This window comes from Sorex araneus, chromosome 1 (genome assembly GCF_027595985.1).
Source record: "Sorex araneus isolate mSorAra2 chromosome 1, mSorAra2.pri, whole genome shotgun sequence".
NCBI classification, from domain to species: Eukaryota; Metazoa; Chordata; class Mammalia; order Eulipotyphla; family Soricidae; genus Sorex; species Sorex araneus.
This window is the reverse complement of record NC_073302.1, coordinates 79,838,204-79,856,241: the sequence shown is the minus strand read 5'-3', so window position 1 is coordinate 79,856,241 and position 18,038 is coordinate 79,838,204. Positions and strand designations below refer to the sequence as shown.

The window sequence follows — 18,038 nt, the reverse complement described above, 5'->3', positions numbered from 1 at the left end:
TTGTCTCTTATAGTTGGAATATTAGCATATGTACTTCTGTGATATCATTTTTTGGGGGTCACACACAGTGATGTGAAGGACTCCTGGTTCTGCACTCAGGAATCACTGCTGATGGTACTCAGGGGATAATATGGGATTTCAGGAATCAGTCCTGGATCAGACATGTGCAAGGCAAGCACCTTATCCTTTGTACTATGATATCTTAATAAATAATATTATTTAGGAGAAACAGGAAAGTGTTAGAGTCAAAGTGGTTTCCTTTCCTGATGTTACCTCACCTATAAAAGAAATGTGAATAATATTTATTCATCTGAAGCACTAGTGTCAGGAGTAGATTTGTCCCTACAACAGCTTTTTCTCTCACACATTTTCCTCTTTGTTCTGGCTGGAGGACTTTGTTACTTGTTATGTGGTATGATTAGACCTAGACATTTCTATTCTCCTCCAACATCTCTGTACACTGAATGGTTCATTCCTAGTAGTTTTTTGCAGCCACTAGAAGATTTTGAAACTGTGCAGTTTAAGTAATAAGCTGACCTTACCACTGAGTGAACAGTGGAAGTAGAAGATCATAGTGCCAGGTTTAGAAATGTTATTGAGAAGTATTTTGTATCATCTAGATAATTTTTAACACTCTCTGTCTCATAAATGCATATCCAATTTCATTTTTTTGCTGGAATGGTCCCTATTCTCTGCTTTGTCTGTGTGTCTGAATAACAAATTCAGCAAGACTGGGGATGTGTAGTCAATTTATAGTGTTCAGAAACAGTTATCCTAATGTGTTATCTGATGGCAACAAAATGTTTCTTGTATGTGAGAGGAAAAAGGATGATGGTATTTTTTGCACATTCTTTTGTCATATCTATTTGAAAAGAAACTGAGTTTAGTTAAGGTCTAATACTCCTAAGAAAAATATTTTTCCCTAATTCCTATGGTGTAGTCTACTTCCCTAATAAATCCAAAGAAATTTATTTTGAAGTAAATAAATCTTTCTGTGAGCTCCTAATGTGTGTGTGTATGTGTGTGTGTGTGTGTGTGTGTGTGAGAGAGAGAGAGAGAGAGAGAGAGAGAGAGAGAGAGAGAGAGAGAGTTGAGAGAGTTCCTTTCTTTTACTTTCATCTCATGTAAACTTTACCTCTCCTTGCCTTTCAGAGAGTAGGTGAGTAGGTGCCTGATTCTCCCTGGGCACCCTGCACAGGACATGCAGCAATTGGAACCCCATGACCAATTTCAAAATCAGTTGAACCCAGAGAACAAGATGTTTTTCTTGCCATGAATCAGATTCTTAGGCACAGTGATGTGTGGTCAACTGCAGTGGTTCTCCCTAGAAGGGGATCTAACACTGTTCCTAGGGATAGAGGTCTTTCATTGTCTTTCTGATTGTTTCATCACCCAGAAGTCATATACTGAATAACAACATTGTGAAGGCCTAGGTGAGAAATGAGGACTAAACTACAATTCTTGCTTTCAAGATTAGAGTTTTAACTTTTATCTTCTCTCTAAAATTCTCTTCCAAAGAGTGGAAGCTAGATAAGGCCCTTTAAAGAACAGTAGCTAATACATACTGTATTTCTAAGCATTTCAAAGGTTTCAATTTGCATAAACCTAAGCTGTTAGTGTCATCATTACCACTTTGTAATTGAAAAAATAAAGTCACACCTCCCAACTCCAGGGTACTGAAGGCAGTTTGTCCCCTTTGAAGGTACTTGATCCCGGAAGAGGTGAAATGGCTTTTAAAGTGCCTCAGGACAACATGAGGCCATTGTGTTGGCTTTAGTAGAACTCAGAAGAGATCTGCTGTCTTGTACAGCAGCAAGTCAACAGCTTCTTTCATTCACTCTGAATTAAACCAGTGAAGATTTCCTCCTGACTTGGAGTCTCTGAAAACCTCTGAATTTCTCAGTTTACTTCCACTCCTGCTGAGAGCACAGTAAGAGCTTTGTCTCATGATGAATGAAAACATTCTCATTTTCACCTTTCCCCTAGTCTAGACTTGAACTAGGTTTTGCTGACATGGAAAGCTCATGTCCCCGAGAGTCCCACCACAGGCCAGTACAGAGAGTCCGCACTGGCCTTTCATCTGGTCATCACCTGTTTGAGGAGGACCATTATTTGCAGATTCTCTCTGACTCCTGTAAAAGGGCACAGAGTATGGTGCAGAACAGTCTAGTTACTCCTTCCTCAAAGAGCTTAGGGAAGGCACAGATAGAAACTCCACTTATAGAATAAGGAGTCCCCCCATCCCCCTGAAGTTCTAGAGCTCTGCTGACATCACGAGTAGTGGGGAAACAGTTCTGAGCTCCAAGATCCTGGTCACTGTACTGAAAGAATTTATACCTCCAGTGAGAGATTTTGAGCTTGCATACCTTCCCCATTCCCCCATTCCCAACACACACCCAAAAAGCACTTCCCAGTGTAATTACTTGGATGTTACAGGAAGGGGCTAAGTGGAAAGCAAATGTTCTAAGACTTAGAGGAACACAGGAAGTTCTTCCCCAGGAATGGTCACATCCAATATTTTGAGCTAGCAGTAATGCAGAAACAATAACAGTGATTCTCACGTTCATCCATGGTTCCCAGGTTCTGAAATTATTTCAAGAATGAAAACATTGAGAAATAAAGGTGCTCAGACTCAGAGTTAGTAACCAGAAAATTTCATTGGAAAGTAGAAGAGAAAGAAACTCCCCATGTGGGGAGGAATTTAATATAGGACTAGGTTAAGTATGACTCATTTTACGCTTTTTTAGTAGGAAAATTGGGTTTTTATATTAACTTGTCAAGTGACAAGAATGTTACAGAGAGTACAAGGATACTACAGAGTGGTTGGGCTGGTTTAGGCCTTTTGGGTTATCTAGTTGACCATTTGCTTTGGTATTGCCCGTTATCTCATTGTCTCAAGTGAGTCTAAGCTCTAGGCAGAATTTTTGGTCTTGGGGAATCATTAACTTCCCTTCCTCAGGAAGAGCAAAAAAAATTTTTTTATAATTTATTTATTTTTTAATTGGTGAATCACAGTGAGGGTACAGTTACAGATTCACACATTTTCGTGCTTGTTTTTCCCTCATGCAATGTTAGAGCACCCATCCCTCTACCAGTGTCCATTTTCCACCACTTGTGCACCCAGTATCCCTCCCACCCCCCTATCCCATACCCCACACCCTGCTCCGCCTCTGTGGCAGAGCATTCCAGTTTGTTCTCTCTCTCCTTTTGGGTGTTGTAGTTTGCAATAGGGGTATTGAATAGCTATCATGTTCAGTCTCTAGTCGACTTTCAGTGTGCATCTCCCTCCCCGAAGAGCAGAAAATTTTGTAGAAATGTTTAAACTGTGGGATGGAAACAGCTACAATGTGTCCCGAGGAAGCCTTCCTTGTTTATCTTGGGAGGGAGAGATCCCTTAGCCCTAGCAAAGAATACCTTTACTTCCTGCCCTGTGCTTCTGTCTCAGGCCTTCAGGAGAGTACCACTCACAGCCATGCTGCCATATTGACTGCAGGTTCGATAGGAGATAGAGATGGCTTATCTCTCTAGGCAGAGCAAAAGTCCTCACACTGCTGGCAAAAGACTAGAGTATAGATAAAAGAAAAAGGTGATGGCCGATACCATTTCCCTTGTGTACAGAATAAAATCGTGCCCTTAAGGAAATAAATGTGTGGCGATCCAAAAGCTTTCTCCTTTGTGGTATGGAACTAGAAGTGGTGGGAATGCAGGGGAGGCAGGTAGGCAGGGGGCAATTTCCAGGCTAAGGATACCCTCAGATTTTGGCTAAATTGAGCTTAAATGATACCCTAGTAGCTTGGAAAGCAGACTGTCAAAGAACAGGTGGGATGGGGCTGTGTTTGTGTGTGTGTGCATGTGGTGGGGGGTGTGGGGGATGGCATGGGGAACAGCTTTGTCAGCTCTGGAACCTGAGGGCTGGGAGACCTGAGAGGAGCATTTAGTTTGCTGTGATGACATTATACCTTGCCCCTCTAGGAGAGCCAGACTTGACCCCAGGGTTTGCTTTTGGATTATTGCATTCCTTTTTTTAGAAACAGACATCAATAGCTTCACAGGGCCAAGGATTCTGACCAGTGTTTGACAACCTGCAGTATAGTTCCAGAACACCTAAAACATGAGCATGCTGTGTGTTTAGGGGACCAACAGGAAGGCCCCTGGGGCCCTGGGTATTCTAAACGCTGGAAACGAAGTCTATGTGTTTCAAGGTACAGCTGCGGGTAGAGCATCTCTCTATTCTCTGTCTCAGTCTGACGGTATTTTGGCATCACTATACCCATGAAGTAAAGACCCAAAGTTCAACAACACCTTCTGCTTTTCACTTATCTCCAGGGCACATGGACCTGATGCTGTGCTCATGGCTGAGGGCAACCCACCAACAGAGCTGACTCAGTCTCAGATGCTGCACATTGCCCAGCAGATCGCCGCTGGCATGGTCTACCTGGCATCCCAGCACTTTGTGCACCGAGACCTGGCCACCCGGAACTGCCTGGTGGGGGAGAACCTCCTGGTGAAAATTGGGGACTTCGGCATGTCCCGGGATGTGTACAGCACTGACTACTACAGGGTGAGTGATGTGTCCTCAGGATGCTCAGGAACCTGTTTCCCTTGGGAGCCTCTCATGGTATCACTGTGCACGGCTGCAGTGACTAGTTGGCTTTAAAAACAGAATCAAATTTTCTCACAGTCCTCAGGCTAAAAGTCCAAGATGACATGGGTAGGCCTGACTTGTCCTTCGGGTTCCCCTTTTGGCCTGTACAAAGCAATTAGTTGAGTTTTCATCCATTCTGTTTTCTGTGTGTAGCATTTTTAGTGTGTCTCAGTGTAACTTATTTTTTCTTAGTGCTCAAGGAAATAGCTCAAGTGGCAGAGCACATACCTGCTGTGTGCAAAGCTTTGCATTCAACCCCCAGCACTGTGTGGCCCTGGTGGTCTCTCATCTGACTGACATCTCTGAGCAATATATCACTGGAAATTGATCCTAGTCTCCTTGAAAATGATCACTTTTTGTAGGACAGCTACCAAAGCAGCAGACAAACAAGACCTTCCTCTCCTTATAAGGCACCAACTAAATTGGATTAGCACATACCCAAATAGTCTCATTGTAACTTAATTACCCCCTAGAGGAACTATTTTAAACAAAGCTATATGTGAGGTACTGGGGGTTAATGCTTCTCTCTACAAAATTTGAAGGAACACAATCCAGTCCACAGTACCCACTGTGATTTTTCTATATCTCTCTGAAGTTACTGTATATCACGTTTCACTTTCTCTCAGAGAACATGAGAATTCTCCCAGGAAAACTTGAGGGTTAGGGCTGGGGAAAACGTGCAGAATGAAGGCAGAGGGAGAATTCCTGGTGGGTATGAGGTTAAAAGATTTTTGAGGTCTGAATTTGATTTGTGAAAATTCTATCTGGAGCTTGGATGTTTGACCTCAGATTGGCATGTTCCTATAAATAGCAGTGTGCTAGACTTGGCAAAACCCACCTAGAACCGTCTCAGTTGACAATGGAGTGACTGATGACTGTCTCAGTGAGATGTAAAAGGCTCTGCTCTGTCTGTACCTGCAGGGTTCCAGCCAGGGTCCACCACTAGAAGTACTGATGGTTAGAGGTAAAGAGTCATTAAAATCCCAGCCCCCTTTCTTCAGAATTGGGCCCCTTGGCCTATTTGATTTGTTAACTGAGATTTTGGAACTTGGATATGAGAGAGGAGGACAAAGTTTTGAAACCTGAAGTCATGATAGTCTAAAGTGAAGATTAGGGATGGTGTTGGATCACCTCAAACCCTCTGGGTTTCTTTGTTACTTTTTTTCAGTGGAAAGGAAAGAACATAAAAAAAGAAGGAATATCGGGGCTGGAGCAATACATAGCGGGTAGAGTGTTTGCCTTCCACGCAGCCGACCTGGGTTGGATTCCCAGCAACCCATATGGTCCTCTGAGCACTGCCAGGAGTAATTCCTGAGAGCATGAGCCATGAGTAACTCCTGTGCATTGCCGGGTGTGAGCCAAAAACAGCAAAAAAAAAAAAAAAAAAAAAGTAAAGGAATACATATATGCTGCAACTATTTAGCCTAAAAGCCGAAGAAGTATAGATCAACTACCTTTTAGCACTGGGTAACATAAACATATGTTCGTTGTCACCTTTGCTTTCTTTTTTGATGTATTTTTAAGGTGGAAGCTTCTTAAATCATTTTCCATATTCTTCATTTTAGACAAATCAGCCTTTCTGTAATTGTTTAAAAAATGTATACATTATCTTTCAGAATTGTGTTCTGTGATTGTTAGTTTTTTCTTTTGTCAGTTTGGTAAGTATTTATATTTTCTATCTCAAGAAGAAGTGAGGTGAACAAGATGAAAAGAGTTCTCAGAGATTTATTTGTAGGAAACATGAAACTTCAGGTATTGGAAATGGAGCTTCCTGGGAGCTGGGGAACAGCCAGCCAGTTAGTGTTGCGCTTAGCATGCAGGAGGGTCAACCAGTCCTGCCTCCACGCCGTTCCCTGAAGGTCTCTGAGTGCATCCCCTAAGCACTGCCCTAAATAAACGGATGTGAAGTTTTTTATTACTTGGCTTAGGTAGCATAAAAAAGCTGTTTTAATATCTAAAATATAGAAGTTTAAATTTACTACTGGATGAATGAATGTATTTCCACAAAAGTTTTGCTCATTTGGCTAACAAGCCAAGGAAGTGGGTATCTCCTTATCTCAGGAGAAAAAAAAATACATATAGGTTACTCCTCAAGGAAAATATTTTCTGATTTTGTGGAAAGTTGGAGAGAAAAAAATTATAAACCAAACAACTACTTTCTCTATAGCTACACATTAATATGGAATTATAGGGGGCTGAAACAAAATAAATGCTTAATAAATGTGCTCAGATTATCACTATCCAAATCAATAAAGTTATATTTTATGTTCAAAGTCAAAGTATGCAGAACCCAATGTTCTATTCTTCTATCACTAAAAAAAATCAAAGTGAAAAATAGAGTTCAACAATAAGAAAATTCTCAATCAAATCTAGGCAAGTTATTTGAATAGAACATATAGACATGGTCGTGCTCAATGCCATTAGTCACTTGTGAAATGCTAAGTCAAAACCAGAGTGAGATACCAATACTCTTTGCGGGATGACTATACCAAACAGATAGAGAATAACAAGTGATAACAGAAAATTAGAAAAACTGAAAGGTTCTTATAATCTCTCCAAGCTATAAAGTGACAGGGTAACACTGCTTTGCAATACAGTTTAGCAGTTCCTCAAAATAGTCAAGACATAGTTATCCTATAACTCATTTCACTTCTAGGTATATGCCTAAGTATATTGATATCATGTTAATGGAAAACCTTTGCACGTAGATGTTCATAATAGCATTATATATGATTATATAATAATTAAAAAGTGAGATTATCTGATATTTATTATTTTACCTCTTATTTATCTTAATATGATACCTTATGAAAGATAAAAATAAGGTTTCATCTTTTGTCATAGTTTAGTAGCCTCTGTGTGTGAAATAGAGATAGATAGATAGATAGATAGATAGAGAGAGAGAGAGAGAGAGAGAGAGAGAGAGAGAGATCCACTCAACTGCCATTGGAATTTGGCTTGTATTTGGATCTTGGGTATTGTAAATAATGCTGCAGGGAATAGAGGTATACATGTATCTGTTTAAAACTAATGTTTTTGTGTTCTTGGGGTAGAGGCCAATACATAGAATCCCTGGGTCAAAGGGAAACTGTGTTTAATTTCTTGGGAAGTCTCTATACTATTCTCCATAGCAGCTGAGTCAGATGAAGATTCCACCAACAGTGAATGACTGTTCATTTCTCACAACACCTTACCACCACTGGTTGTTTCTGGTCAACTGGTAAAGGTTCTTCTTCTCTATATATAATTTATTAAGGCACTGTGATTTGCAATACTGTTGATGCTTGTTTCCTGCATACATCATTCTAACACCACACCCACCACCGGCTTCTTCATTTCTGCCACCAGTATCCCAAAACCCACTCCAGTTCCTGCCCTTGATATAGACTACTCTTAAAGTCAGTTAAGGCAATTAAAGAAAGTATCCAATGAAAATCATGGGCTTTGACAAGAGAACTGAGGTTACCAAAAGTTGGGTAGAGGCTGGGGAATGGAGAGGAAAGTGTTAGACTAGAAGTGACATAAAGACATGGTAGAGGTTCTTTGGCACTCTAACTGTTGAGTAGATGAAATTAATTTTTACAGCAAAAGCATAAACAATAGCACTATTTTAACCATGTCACCTCATTCTTAAGAAAATATCATTTGTTTGGGGGCCACACCCAGCACTGCTCAAGGCTTCTGACTGGTTCTGTACTCAGGGATCACTCCTGGTGGCTTCACTTTTGCATGTAAATTGCAATGCTTCTTGAAGAGGACTATGTCTCCAAACAACCTTGCTTTTTTGTTGTTGTTGTAGATAATTTTTAAAATTTTATTGAATTACCGTGAGATAGTTACAAGATTTCATGTTTGGGTTACAATCTCACAATGATCAAACACCCATCCCTCCACCAGTGCACATTCCCCACCACCAATATCCCGGATATACCCCCACTTTCCCACACTCCACCTGCCTCTAAGGCAGACAATATTCCCCATACTCTCTCTCTACTTTTGGGCATTATAGCTTGCAACACAGACACTGAGAGGTCATGTTTGGTCCATTATCTACTTTCGGCATGCATCTCCCATCCCAACTGGTTCCTCCAGCCATCATTTTCTTAGTGATCCCTTCTCTATTCCATCTGCCTTCTCCCCTCCACCTATGAAGCAGTCTTCCAGCTATGGGGCAATCCCCTGGCCCTTGTATCTACCATCTTTGGGTGTCAGCCTCATGTGATGCTACCCTACACCCCACAAATGAGTGCAGTCCCTCTATGTCTGTCCCTCTCTTTTGACTCATTTCACTTATCATGATACTCTCCATGTTTATCCATTTATAAGCAAATTTCATGACTTCATCTCTCCTAACAGCTGCACAATATTCTATTGTGTAGATGTACCAAAGTTTCTTTAACCAGTCATCTGTTTTAGGGCACTCAGGTTGTTTCCATATTTTGGCTATTGTGAACAATGCTGCAATGAACATATAGGTACAGATGTCATTTCTACTGTGCTTTTTTGCATCCTCGGGATATATTCCCAGAAGTGGTATTGCGAGGTCATATGGAAGCTCAATTTCTAGTTTTTGAAGGACTGTCCATATTGTTTTTCAGAAAGGCTGTACCAGTTGGCATTCGCAACAACAGTTAAGGAGCATCCCTTTTCCCCCACACCCACACCAGCACTGGTTGCTTTTGTTCTTTTGAATGTGTGCCAGTCTCTGTGGTGTGAGATGATATATCATTGTTGTTTTGATTTGCATCTCCCTGATGACTAGTGATGTGGAACATTTTTTCATGTGCCTTTTGGCCATTTGTATTTCTTTTTTGAGGAAGCTTCTGTTCATTTCTTCTCCCCATTTTTTGATGGGGTTGGAGGATGTTTTCTTATACAATTCTACAAGTATCTTGTATATCCTGGATATTAACCCCTTATCAGATGGGCATTGGGTAAATATTCTTTCCCATTCTGTGGTCTCTTTCTGTATTTTGGTCACTGTTTCTTTTGAAGTGCAGAAACTTCTTAGTTTGATGTAGTCCCATTTGTTTATGTGTGCTTCCACTTGCATGGTCAGTGCTGTTTCATCCTTAAAGTTGCTTTTAGCTTCAATGTCATGGAGAGTTTTGTCTACATTTTCTTCTATGAACCTTATAGATTCGTGTCTGATATTGAGGTCTTTAATCTGCTTTGATCTGACTTTTGTGCCTGGCATTAGACAGAGATTAGCGTTCAATTTTTTTTTAAGGTAGCTTTCCAGTTTTCCCAGCACCACTTGTTGAAGAGGCTTTTCTTGTTCCACTTTGCATTTCTTGCTCCTTTGTCAAAGATGGCCATATATTTGGGGGTCTGTGACAGGATATTCAACTCTGTTCCATTGGTCTGCAGGTCTGTTTTTATCCTCTTTCTTTCTTTCTTTCTTTCTTTCTTTCTTTCTTTCTTTCTTTCTTTCTTTCTTTCTTTCTTTCTTTCTTTCTTTCTTTCTTTCTTTCTTTCTTTCTTTCTTTCTTTCTTTCTTTCTTTCTTTCTTTCTTCCTTCCTTCCTTCCTTCCTTCCTTCCTTCCTTCCTTCCTTCCTTCCTTCCTTCCTTCCTTCCTTCCTTCCTTCCTTCCTTCCTTTCTTCCTTTCTTTCTTCCTTTCTTTCTTTCTTTCTTTCTTTCTTTCTTTCTTTCTTTCTTTCTTTCTTTCTTTCTTTCTTTCTTTCTTTCTTTCTTTCTTTCTTTCTTTCTTTCTTTCTTTCTTTTTTAATTACTACTACTTTGTAGTAGAGTTTGAAATTGGGGAAGGTGACACCACCCATCTTCTTTTTTCCATGGATTGCTTTAGCTATTTGTGGGGGCTTATTGTTCCATATAAATCTCAGGAGTGTTTTGTCTATTTCTTTGAAAAATGTCATGGGTATCCTGATAGGGACTGCATTAAATTTGTATACTGCTTTGGGCAGTATTGCCATTTTGATCATGTTAATTCTCCCTATCCACGAGCAGGGGATGTGTCTCCATTTCCTAGTGTCTTCCTTTATTTCTTGAGGTAGTGTTTTGTAATTTTCCTTGTATAGGTCCTTCACCTCTTTGGTTAAGCTGATTCCAAGGTACTTGATGTTCTGAGGTGCTATTGTAAATGGGATTTTTTTAATGTCTCTTTCTTCTCTTTCATTATTTTATATAAGAAAGCCATGGACTTTGGGGTGTTGATTTTGTAGCCTGACTTTACTATATCGACTTATTGTTTCTACAAGCTTTTCTATAGAGTCTTTAGGGTTTTCCATGTATAGTATCATATCATCTGCAAATAGTGATAAATTTATCTCTTCCTTTTCATATCTGTATGCCCTTGATATCTTTTTCTTGTCTAACTGCTATGGCCAGGACTTCCAGTACTATATTGAATAGGAGTGGTGAAAGTGTGCAACCTTGCCTTGTGCCCGATCTTAGAGGAAGGCTTTCAGTTTTTCCCCATTGAGAATGATATTTGCCATGGGCTTTTGGTAGATGGCTTTGACTATACTGAGGGAAGTTCCTTCAATGCCCATTCTGCTGAGAGTTTTCATCATAAACGGGTGCTGAATCTTGTCAAATGCTTTCTCTGCATCTATTGATATGATCATATAGTTTTTTATTTCTTTTATTAATATGAGGAATTATGTTGATTGACTTGCGAATGTTAAACCATCCTTGCATCCCTGGGATGAATCTTACTTGGTCATGGTATATGATCTTTTTGATGAGTCATTGGATTCTATTTGCTAATATTTTGTTGAGGACCTTTGCGTCTGTATTCATCAGGGATATCGGTCTGTAATTCTCTTTCTTTGTGGTATCTTTGTCTATTTTTGGTATCAGGGTGATATTTGCTTCATAGAAACTGTTTGGAAGTGTTTTTTATACTTCAATTTCCTGGAAAAGCTTAAAGAGGATTGGGAGTAAGTCCTCTTTAAAGGTTTGGAAGAATTCACTAGTAAATCCATGTGGGCCAGGACTTTTCTGCTTGGGAAGATTTTTTATTACCATTTCAATTTCTCTGATGGTGATAGGTCTGTTCAGGTATTCCAGTTCTTCTTGGTTCAGCCTTGGGAGGTTATAGAAATCTAGGAATTTATCCATTTCCTCAAAGTTTTCATGTTTCATGGCTTAAAGATTCTCAAAGCAATCTCTGAGGATCCTTTGAATTTCTGTAATTTCTGTTGTAATGTCCCCCTTTTCATTTCCAATTCAGTTTATTAGGGTTTTCTCTCTCCCTTTTTTGTGAGTCTTGCTAGAGGTTTATCGATCTTGTTTATTTTCTCAAAGAACCAGCTCTTGGTTTCATTGATCTTTCGGATTGTTTTTTTGGTTTCCATCTCATTAATTTCTCCTCTGAGTTTTATTATTTCCTTCCTCCTATTCAGATTGGGCTCCTTTTGTTGGTCATTCTCCAAGCTCTTAAGATGTGATGTTAGGTTACTTATGTGGGCTTGCTCCTCATTCCTGAGGAATGCCTGTAGAGCTATGAACTTTCCTGTTAACACAGCTTTTGCTGTGTCCCATAGGTTTTGGTAACTCGTGTCCTTATTGTCCTTCGTTTCCAGGTTTCCAGGAATCTTTTGATTTCCTCTTTGATTTCCTTTCTAAGCCACTTATTGTCCAATAGTGAGCTGTTTAATTTCCAGGTGTTTGATTTCATTTTCTGTTTGTGTGTGTGATTTATTTCTAATTTCAGTGCATCGTGGTCTGGGAAGATCGTTGATACAATCTCTATATTCTTAATTTTCTGGAGGTATGTTTTGTGGCTCAGCATGTGGTCTATCTTTGAGAATGTTACATGCACACTTGAGAAGAATGTGTATTCAGCTTTTTGAGGATGAAGTGTCCTGTTTATATCTACTAAATCCCTTTCTTCCATTTCTTTGCTTAGATGCTGTATGTCTTAGCTAAGCTTGAGTCTGGTTGATCTGTCAAGAGGTGATAAAGTGAACACCCTTGCTTTGATATCTATTATCCATCTGTTGGATCATTTATATGAATAGCACTAATATTCTCCCTCTCCATGTGTCTTGTCTCTTCTGTCATGGAAGCTGGGGAATAAGAATGCTACTAGCTTGGGATTTCTATTGCGTGTCTTAATAAGGTTTTCTTCCTTACTCTTCCCTTCACTTCTCCAAAAACTTGCATCAGTATTCAGGGTGTGAGGCTGCTTTAGCTGCTGTAGACTCTCATCTCAAATGTAAACTCTCCCTTCTGCCATAATGGAGCATTGTAGCACTGTTCTCCCATTATTCATCGATTTGCTTGAGCAGGCACCAGTAATGTCTCCATTGTGAGACTTATTACTATCTTTGGCATATTGAATACACCATGGGTAGTTTACCAGGCTCTGCAGTGTGGGCAGGATACTCTCGATAGCTTGCTGGGCTCTCTGAGAGGGACGGAGGAATCGAACCGGGTTGGCCTCGTGCAAGGGAAATGCCCTACTGCTGTTTGTGTTGGCCATTGTTATTTTATATGGAGGAATAGTGACTGCACTAGAATCAACAGACTAAAGAGTAACATGTCTAACATGTCTCTAAACAAAATCTAGTCTCATAGGCATCTAGACTGGCCCTGGGTGAACAGGCCTGAAGCAGGGACAGCAGAAGAATTAAGATAAATGGAAGAAATAAGAGAGAAAAAACAGAGGGTCCTCAGTGGCTCACAGCCTCATAGACTGAGAATCTGACTACCCTCCACGTACAATATTGCTTAGAATTCACAATCATCACAGGAGGAAGAACAACATTCTTTTGTTTTTTGGCCAGATGCCTAAAAGATTAAACTATCTTAATTTCTCTAGGCTAGACTTTTACATATCCACAGGATTTAGGTAGGGGGCAAACCTCTTTGTAATGTTCTTTCTCAGGAGGAGATTCTTCTGGGAGATGGAGCAAAGATGAAACAGTTACAGAACTCCTAGCCTGAGGCAACATGCAGCTTGGGGTCCCAGGATTCTGGGCTGAAAGGTCCCTTAAACTGCCCATCCCATCTGCCCACTTTGACCAACTCACCCCTTGGGCCCCAGTGCTGACTTTCCTCTCCTAATGCTTGCGAGCAGGCAGGTCACAGCTCAGTGAAATCTGTGTCAGGAGGGTGGGTGGCAGCTGTTCTCCCATCCCAGGGAAGCTTCGTCCCAGGAAATGACTGCCTCCCGCTCCACCCTGTTGCAGCTGAGCTAATTATATCTTCCCAGTGAAGGGAGAAAAGGAAAAGCTACATTTGCATTGAAACCAGCCTGATATGGTGGGTCTCCAAAATTACTCTAGCATTTATGTTCTCTGAATTGTTTTAATTAGCAGCTCTGCAGTAACAGTCTTTTATTTTGTGTTTATTCCTTCTCTTCACTGGCAAAATTTGACATTTAGGAAACATCTAAACCAGATTTCTGTCACATTCTGCTTGTCAGAGACCTAGTAGCTCACCCCACTTGATCATTACTATGCCACATGGTGACGCTGAACATTTTTAAATGTGCACTTTGGTGGTTTTCCCTGTTTGGGTTCAACATGTGCTTAAAATGAATGTGATCTACTGGTAAGTAGAGAGTTCTAAACATCTGAAATCCTAGCTTTTAAATCTTGTGCTCCCTTGGGTAAACTTTATTGGTGGCAGTGGATGTTAGGAAATTTTATCCTTTAATTTATTTTTGTCTTAAGAAGAAGAGAATAGGAAATTGAGTAGGCACATTGATTTATGGTGGAAATTGAAAGTAGCAAATTATTACAATTTAGCTAAGCAAGGAGTCTTTGTCAGAATCCTAAAGTATGAAAATGGTATCTGTAGCAAAGTCCAAGAAATAACCTTTAGCTCTTCAATATCAGTTTTACTGGCAAGAGAAAAGAAAGATAGGCTGTAACAAAATCAGCTGATAAAACAAATAGCAAAAAGACTAACTTGAAAGGCAAAGAGATAGTACAGTGAGTAGGGGAGGTACTTATCTTACTCATGGCCCACCGACCACAACTGGTCCCCTGAGCACCATCAGGAATGATCTCTGAGTGTAGAGCCAGGATTAAGTCTTGGTTGGCACTGTTGGTGAAAGAAAGAAAGAAAGAAAGAAAGAAAGAAAGAAAGAAAGAAAGAAAGAAAGAAAGAAAGAAAGAAAGAAAGAAAGAAAGAAAGAAAGAAAGAAAGAAAGAAAGAAAGAAAGAAAGAAAGAAAGAAGGAAGGAAGGAAGGAAGGAAGGAAGGAAGGAAGGAAGGAAGGAAGGAAGGAAGGAAGGGAAAAATAAGGAAAGAAAGAGGGGGGAGAGGGAGTGAAGAGAACCTTGGATTGAAGGGGGCGATATAACAGAGAAAAAAATATGACAACATAAGAAATAATCAAGATTTAACTTTTATGCCCTGTTCATTTAAAAATTGTTTATTTCTTAAGAATTTTGTTTTGCCTTTTCATTTTATTTTAGGACTGTGGTTTGCAATATTGCTAATGGCAGGGTTTCATATGTAAACCATTATAGTACCACACTCTTGCCAGACTGCTTTGCTCCACCTTGTACCTGGTAACAGTGCAGACTTTGCCCCCTGTTTTCCCACCATCAACCTGCCATGGTGAACTTCTGGATGAAGATCAATTTTCAGTTTCTATTGACTTTGGTCACTTATGATTTTCCTACTAGTTTTTGTATGTTATGGCTTATTTTAATGTAATTTTTCCATAAATGTAATCATTTATGGAAAGATTGGTAGATAAACTAATGAGTGAATGGTTGGTGATATGGCTAAATGGCTGAATAAGAAAAATTGATCAACAAATGTTAGAGGATAGAGAGATAATAGGTAGCTGATCTGAATTCTACAAATATCTTGTATGTTGTATGAAGTATCAATTTGATTTTTCCTTTGAGGAGTAACAATCCATCTCTGGTGAATGCCTTCTAATTTTAAGCCAAAAACTTCACTTTTACCCCACTCCTTAAGTTCCTCTAAGTAAAGCAATTTCTCACAATCTATAATCCTTCGATATTTCAAGTACATTGGTGTGATAATATAGAGCACATAGCATTAAGAAAGTCACTCAAATCCCAATGTCTTCTTACTAAGATGGAGGCAGATGGAGACATGCAGGATCCTTGGTTCTACACAGATGGCAGAATACACAGCATGTATTAGTGGGTCATCAATACTATTGATCGGTATAGGCCATTTTGAGGGTATTATCTTTTCTAGTTTTGTAGATGAATTCAAAAGATCCTTAGATTTGTAAATGGGGCTGGCTCTGAGGAGTTCAAAAGGTAAATCTATGGATAGAAGATAATCATTATCTTAGATAACTTTTTTTACTGTAGATAGGCCAGAGCTAAATCTTGTTTGTTTTTAAGCTAAAGTACAAAACATTCATTTTTGTATTCTTTCTAGAACTCTAGAACCAAACATAGCAACACAATTTCTTCGTGAAAGAAGTCTCTTCAGTGACACTGGCTCTTTTTTTCATCTATCATTTTATTTTATCCCTTAATGTATAATTCCAGAAGTGTTTGCCTTTCAAATGAATGATTATAGATTTTTTTCTGTTTGGACTCTTTTGATTAAAGTGGTCTCAGGACCATAAAGGATTATTTATTTTGCAGTATCATCTTCAATTTATGCCTCATATAGCACTTAGAGCACAGTTAGATGAACCTGCCTGTCAGGGAGAAAATCAGAACATTAAGTTCAGAGTATTTCTATAATTAACTATATTTGCATAAATTGTTTCAAGATTCTAAATTAGGCTTAGTTTATACTCAGGCCTCCCTAAGAAAATTTTACATATGCTTTGGTGTTTTAACAGGGTATTAATGTCCTTTTATTCATCCATTCATTTATACATGTAACTATTTATTTATTCAGCACACATTTGTGAAGTTACTTCTGTGTGCTAGGTATTATTTATTTTATTAAAGGTGTAATATGTGACTTGGAAGAGTTCAAAGACTTTTCAATATAATGTGATAAATATAAAAGGGATGTAAACTCGGAACATTAAATAGGAAGCCACCAGCCTACTTTGGGAAATCAGTAGGGTTCTCAGAAACATGACATTTGAATTGGTATTTAAGATATGAACACCAACTTGTTCTATCAGCAAAAAGGCCCTGGGCCAAGAGGGGAGGGAGGCATTTCTGGCATAGGAAATAGCATTCGAAAAAAGATAACTGTGTAAATATCATAATGTGTGGCCAGAAAATGGAGGCTCCTTTGCATGCATCTGAGGCTAACAAAGTAAGCTGTTAAGGCTACTATCAGATTTCTCAGTGAACTGTTTGCTATGCCAAAAAACTTTGGACTTGGTCATTTTGGCTGTAAGGGATTGATAAGGGATTTTACCCAGATATGTCATATTGCATTGTTTACTTTATGAAAATAGATCCAAAAAGTAGATCTCTAAATTTTCTTCCAGACATGTTTGGCCTAGAAGAGCATTTCTAGAATTATACCCCAGAGCTGTGAGTGCACTTTTGTCAATAAAAGTAATGCAGGCCATAAAGGGAAACAGTCCCTTCTTCTTCTGAAGAACTCTTCAAAGCCTTCAATTTGCTACTTAGCTTTGTAACCTTTTTTAAAAAAAAATTATTCTTTTATTGAATCACCATGTGGAAAGTTACAAAGCTTTCAGGTTTAAGTCCCAGTTATAAATGCTTGAACACCTATCCCTTCACCAGTGCACATATTCCACCACCAAGAATCACAGTATACCTCCCCCACCCCCCACCTCCACAGCCCCAGCTTTGTAACCTTTTAAGAAGAATGTTAGACCCCATCAGAAAATGGGGTGAAGAAATGAACAGAAACTTTTCTAAGGAAGAGATACGAATGGCCAAAAGCACATGAAAAAATGCTCTGCATCACTAATCATCAGGAAGATGCAGATCAGAACAACTATACCACCTCACAGCACAGAGACTGGCACACATTCAAAAGAACAAAAGCAACCGCTGTTGGAGAGGATGTGGGGAGAAAGGAACCCTTCTACACTGCTGGTGGGAATGCCAACTGAGTCTGCCCTTTTGGAAAACAATATGGACAATTCTTAAAAAATTAGAAATTGAGCTTCCATTTGATCCAGCAATACCACTTCTGGGAATGTATCCTGGAGAAACAAAAAAGTACAGTGGAAATGACATCTGCACTTATATGTTCATCGCAGCACTGTTTATAATAGCCAAAATCTGGAAAAAACCCGAGTGCCCAAGAACAGATGACTGGTTGAAGAAACTTTGGCACATCTATACAATGGAATACTATGCAGCTGTTAGAAGAGATGAAGTCATGAACTTTGCATATAAGTGGATCAACATGGAAAGTATCATGCTAAGTGAAATAAGTCAGAAAGAGAGGGACAGACATAGAAAGATTGCACTCATCAGTGGAATATAAAATAACAGAGTAGGAGACTAACACCCAAGAACAGTAGTATATAAT

General features: G+C 39.4%; 1 protein-coding gene across 3 annotated transcripts in view; it reads left to right on the top strand.

Annotated features, from left to right (window-relative positions):
* The window catches only part of NTRK2 (neurotrophic receptor tyrosine kinase 2), a 398,774-nt gene that overhangs the window by 306,583 nt on the left and 74,153 nt on the right, over positions 1-18,038 (top strand). For all 3 annotated transcript variants that reach the window (XM_055135520.1, XM_055135455.1, XM_055135589.1), the window contains exon 16: positions 4,327-4,561. In XM_055135520.1, coding sequence (XP_054991495.1) covers positions 4,327-4,561 — 235 coding nt within the window. The remainder of the gene's footprint in view (positions 1-4,326; positions 4,562-18,038) is intronic.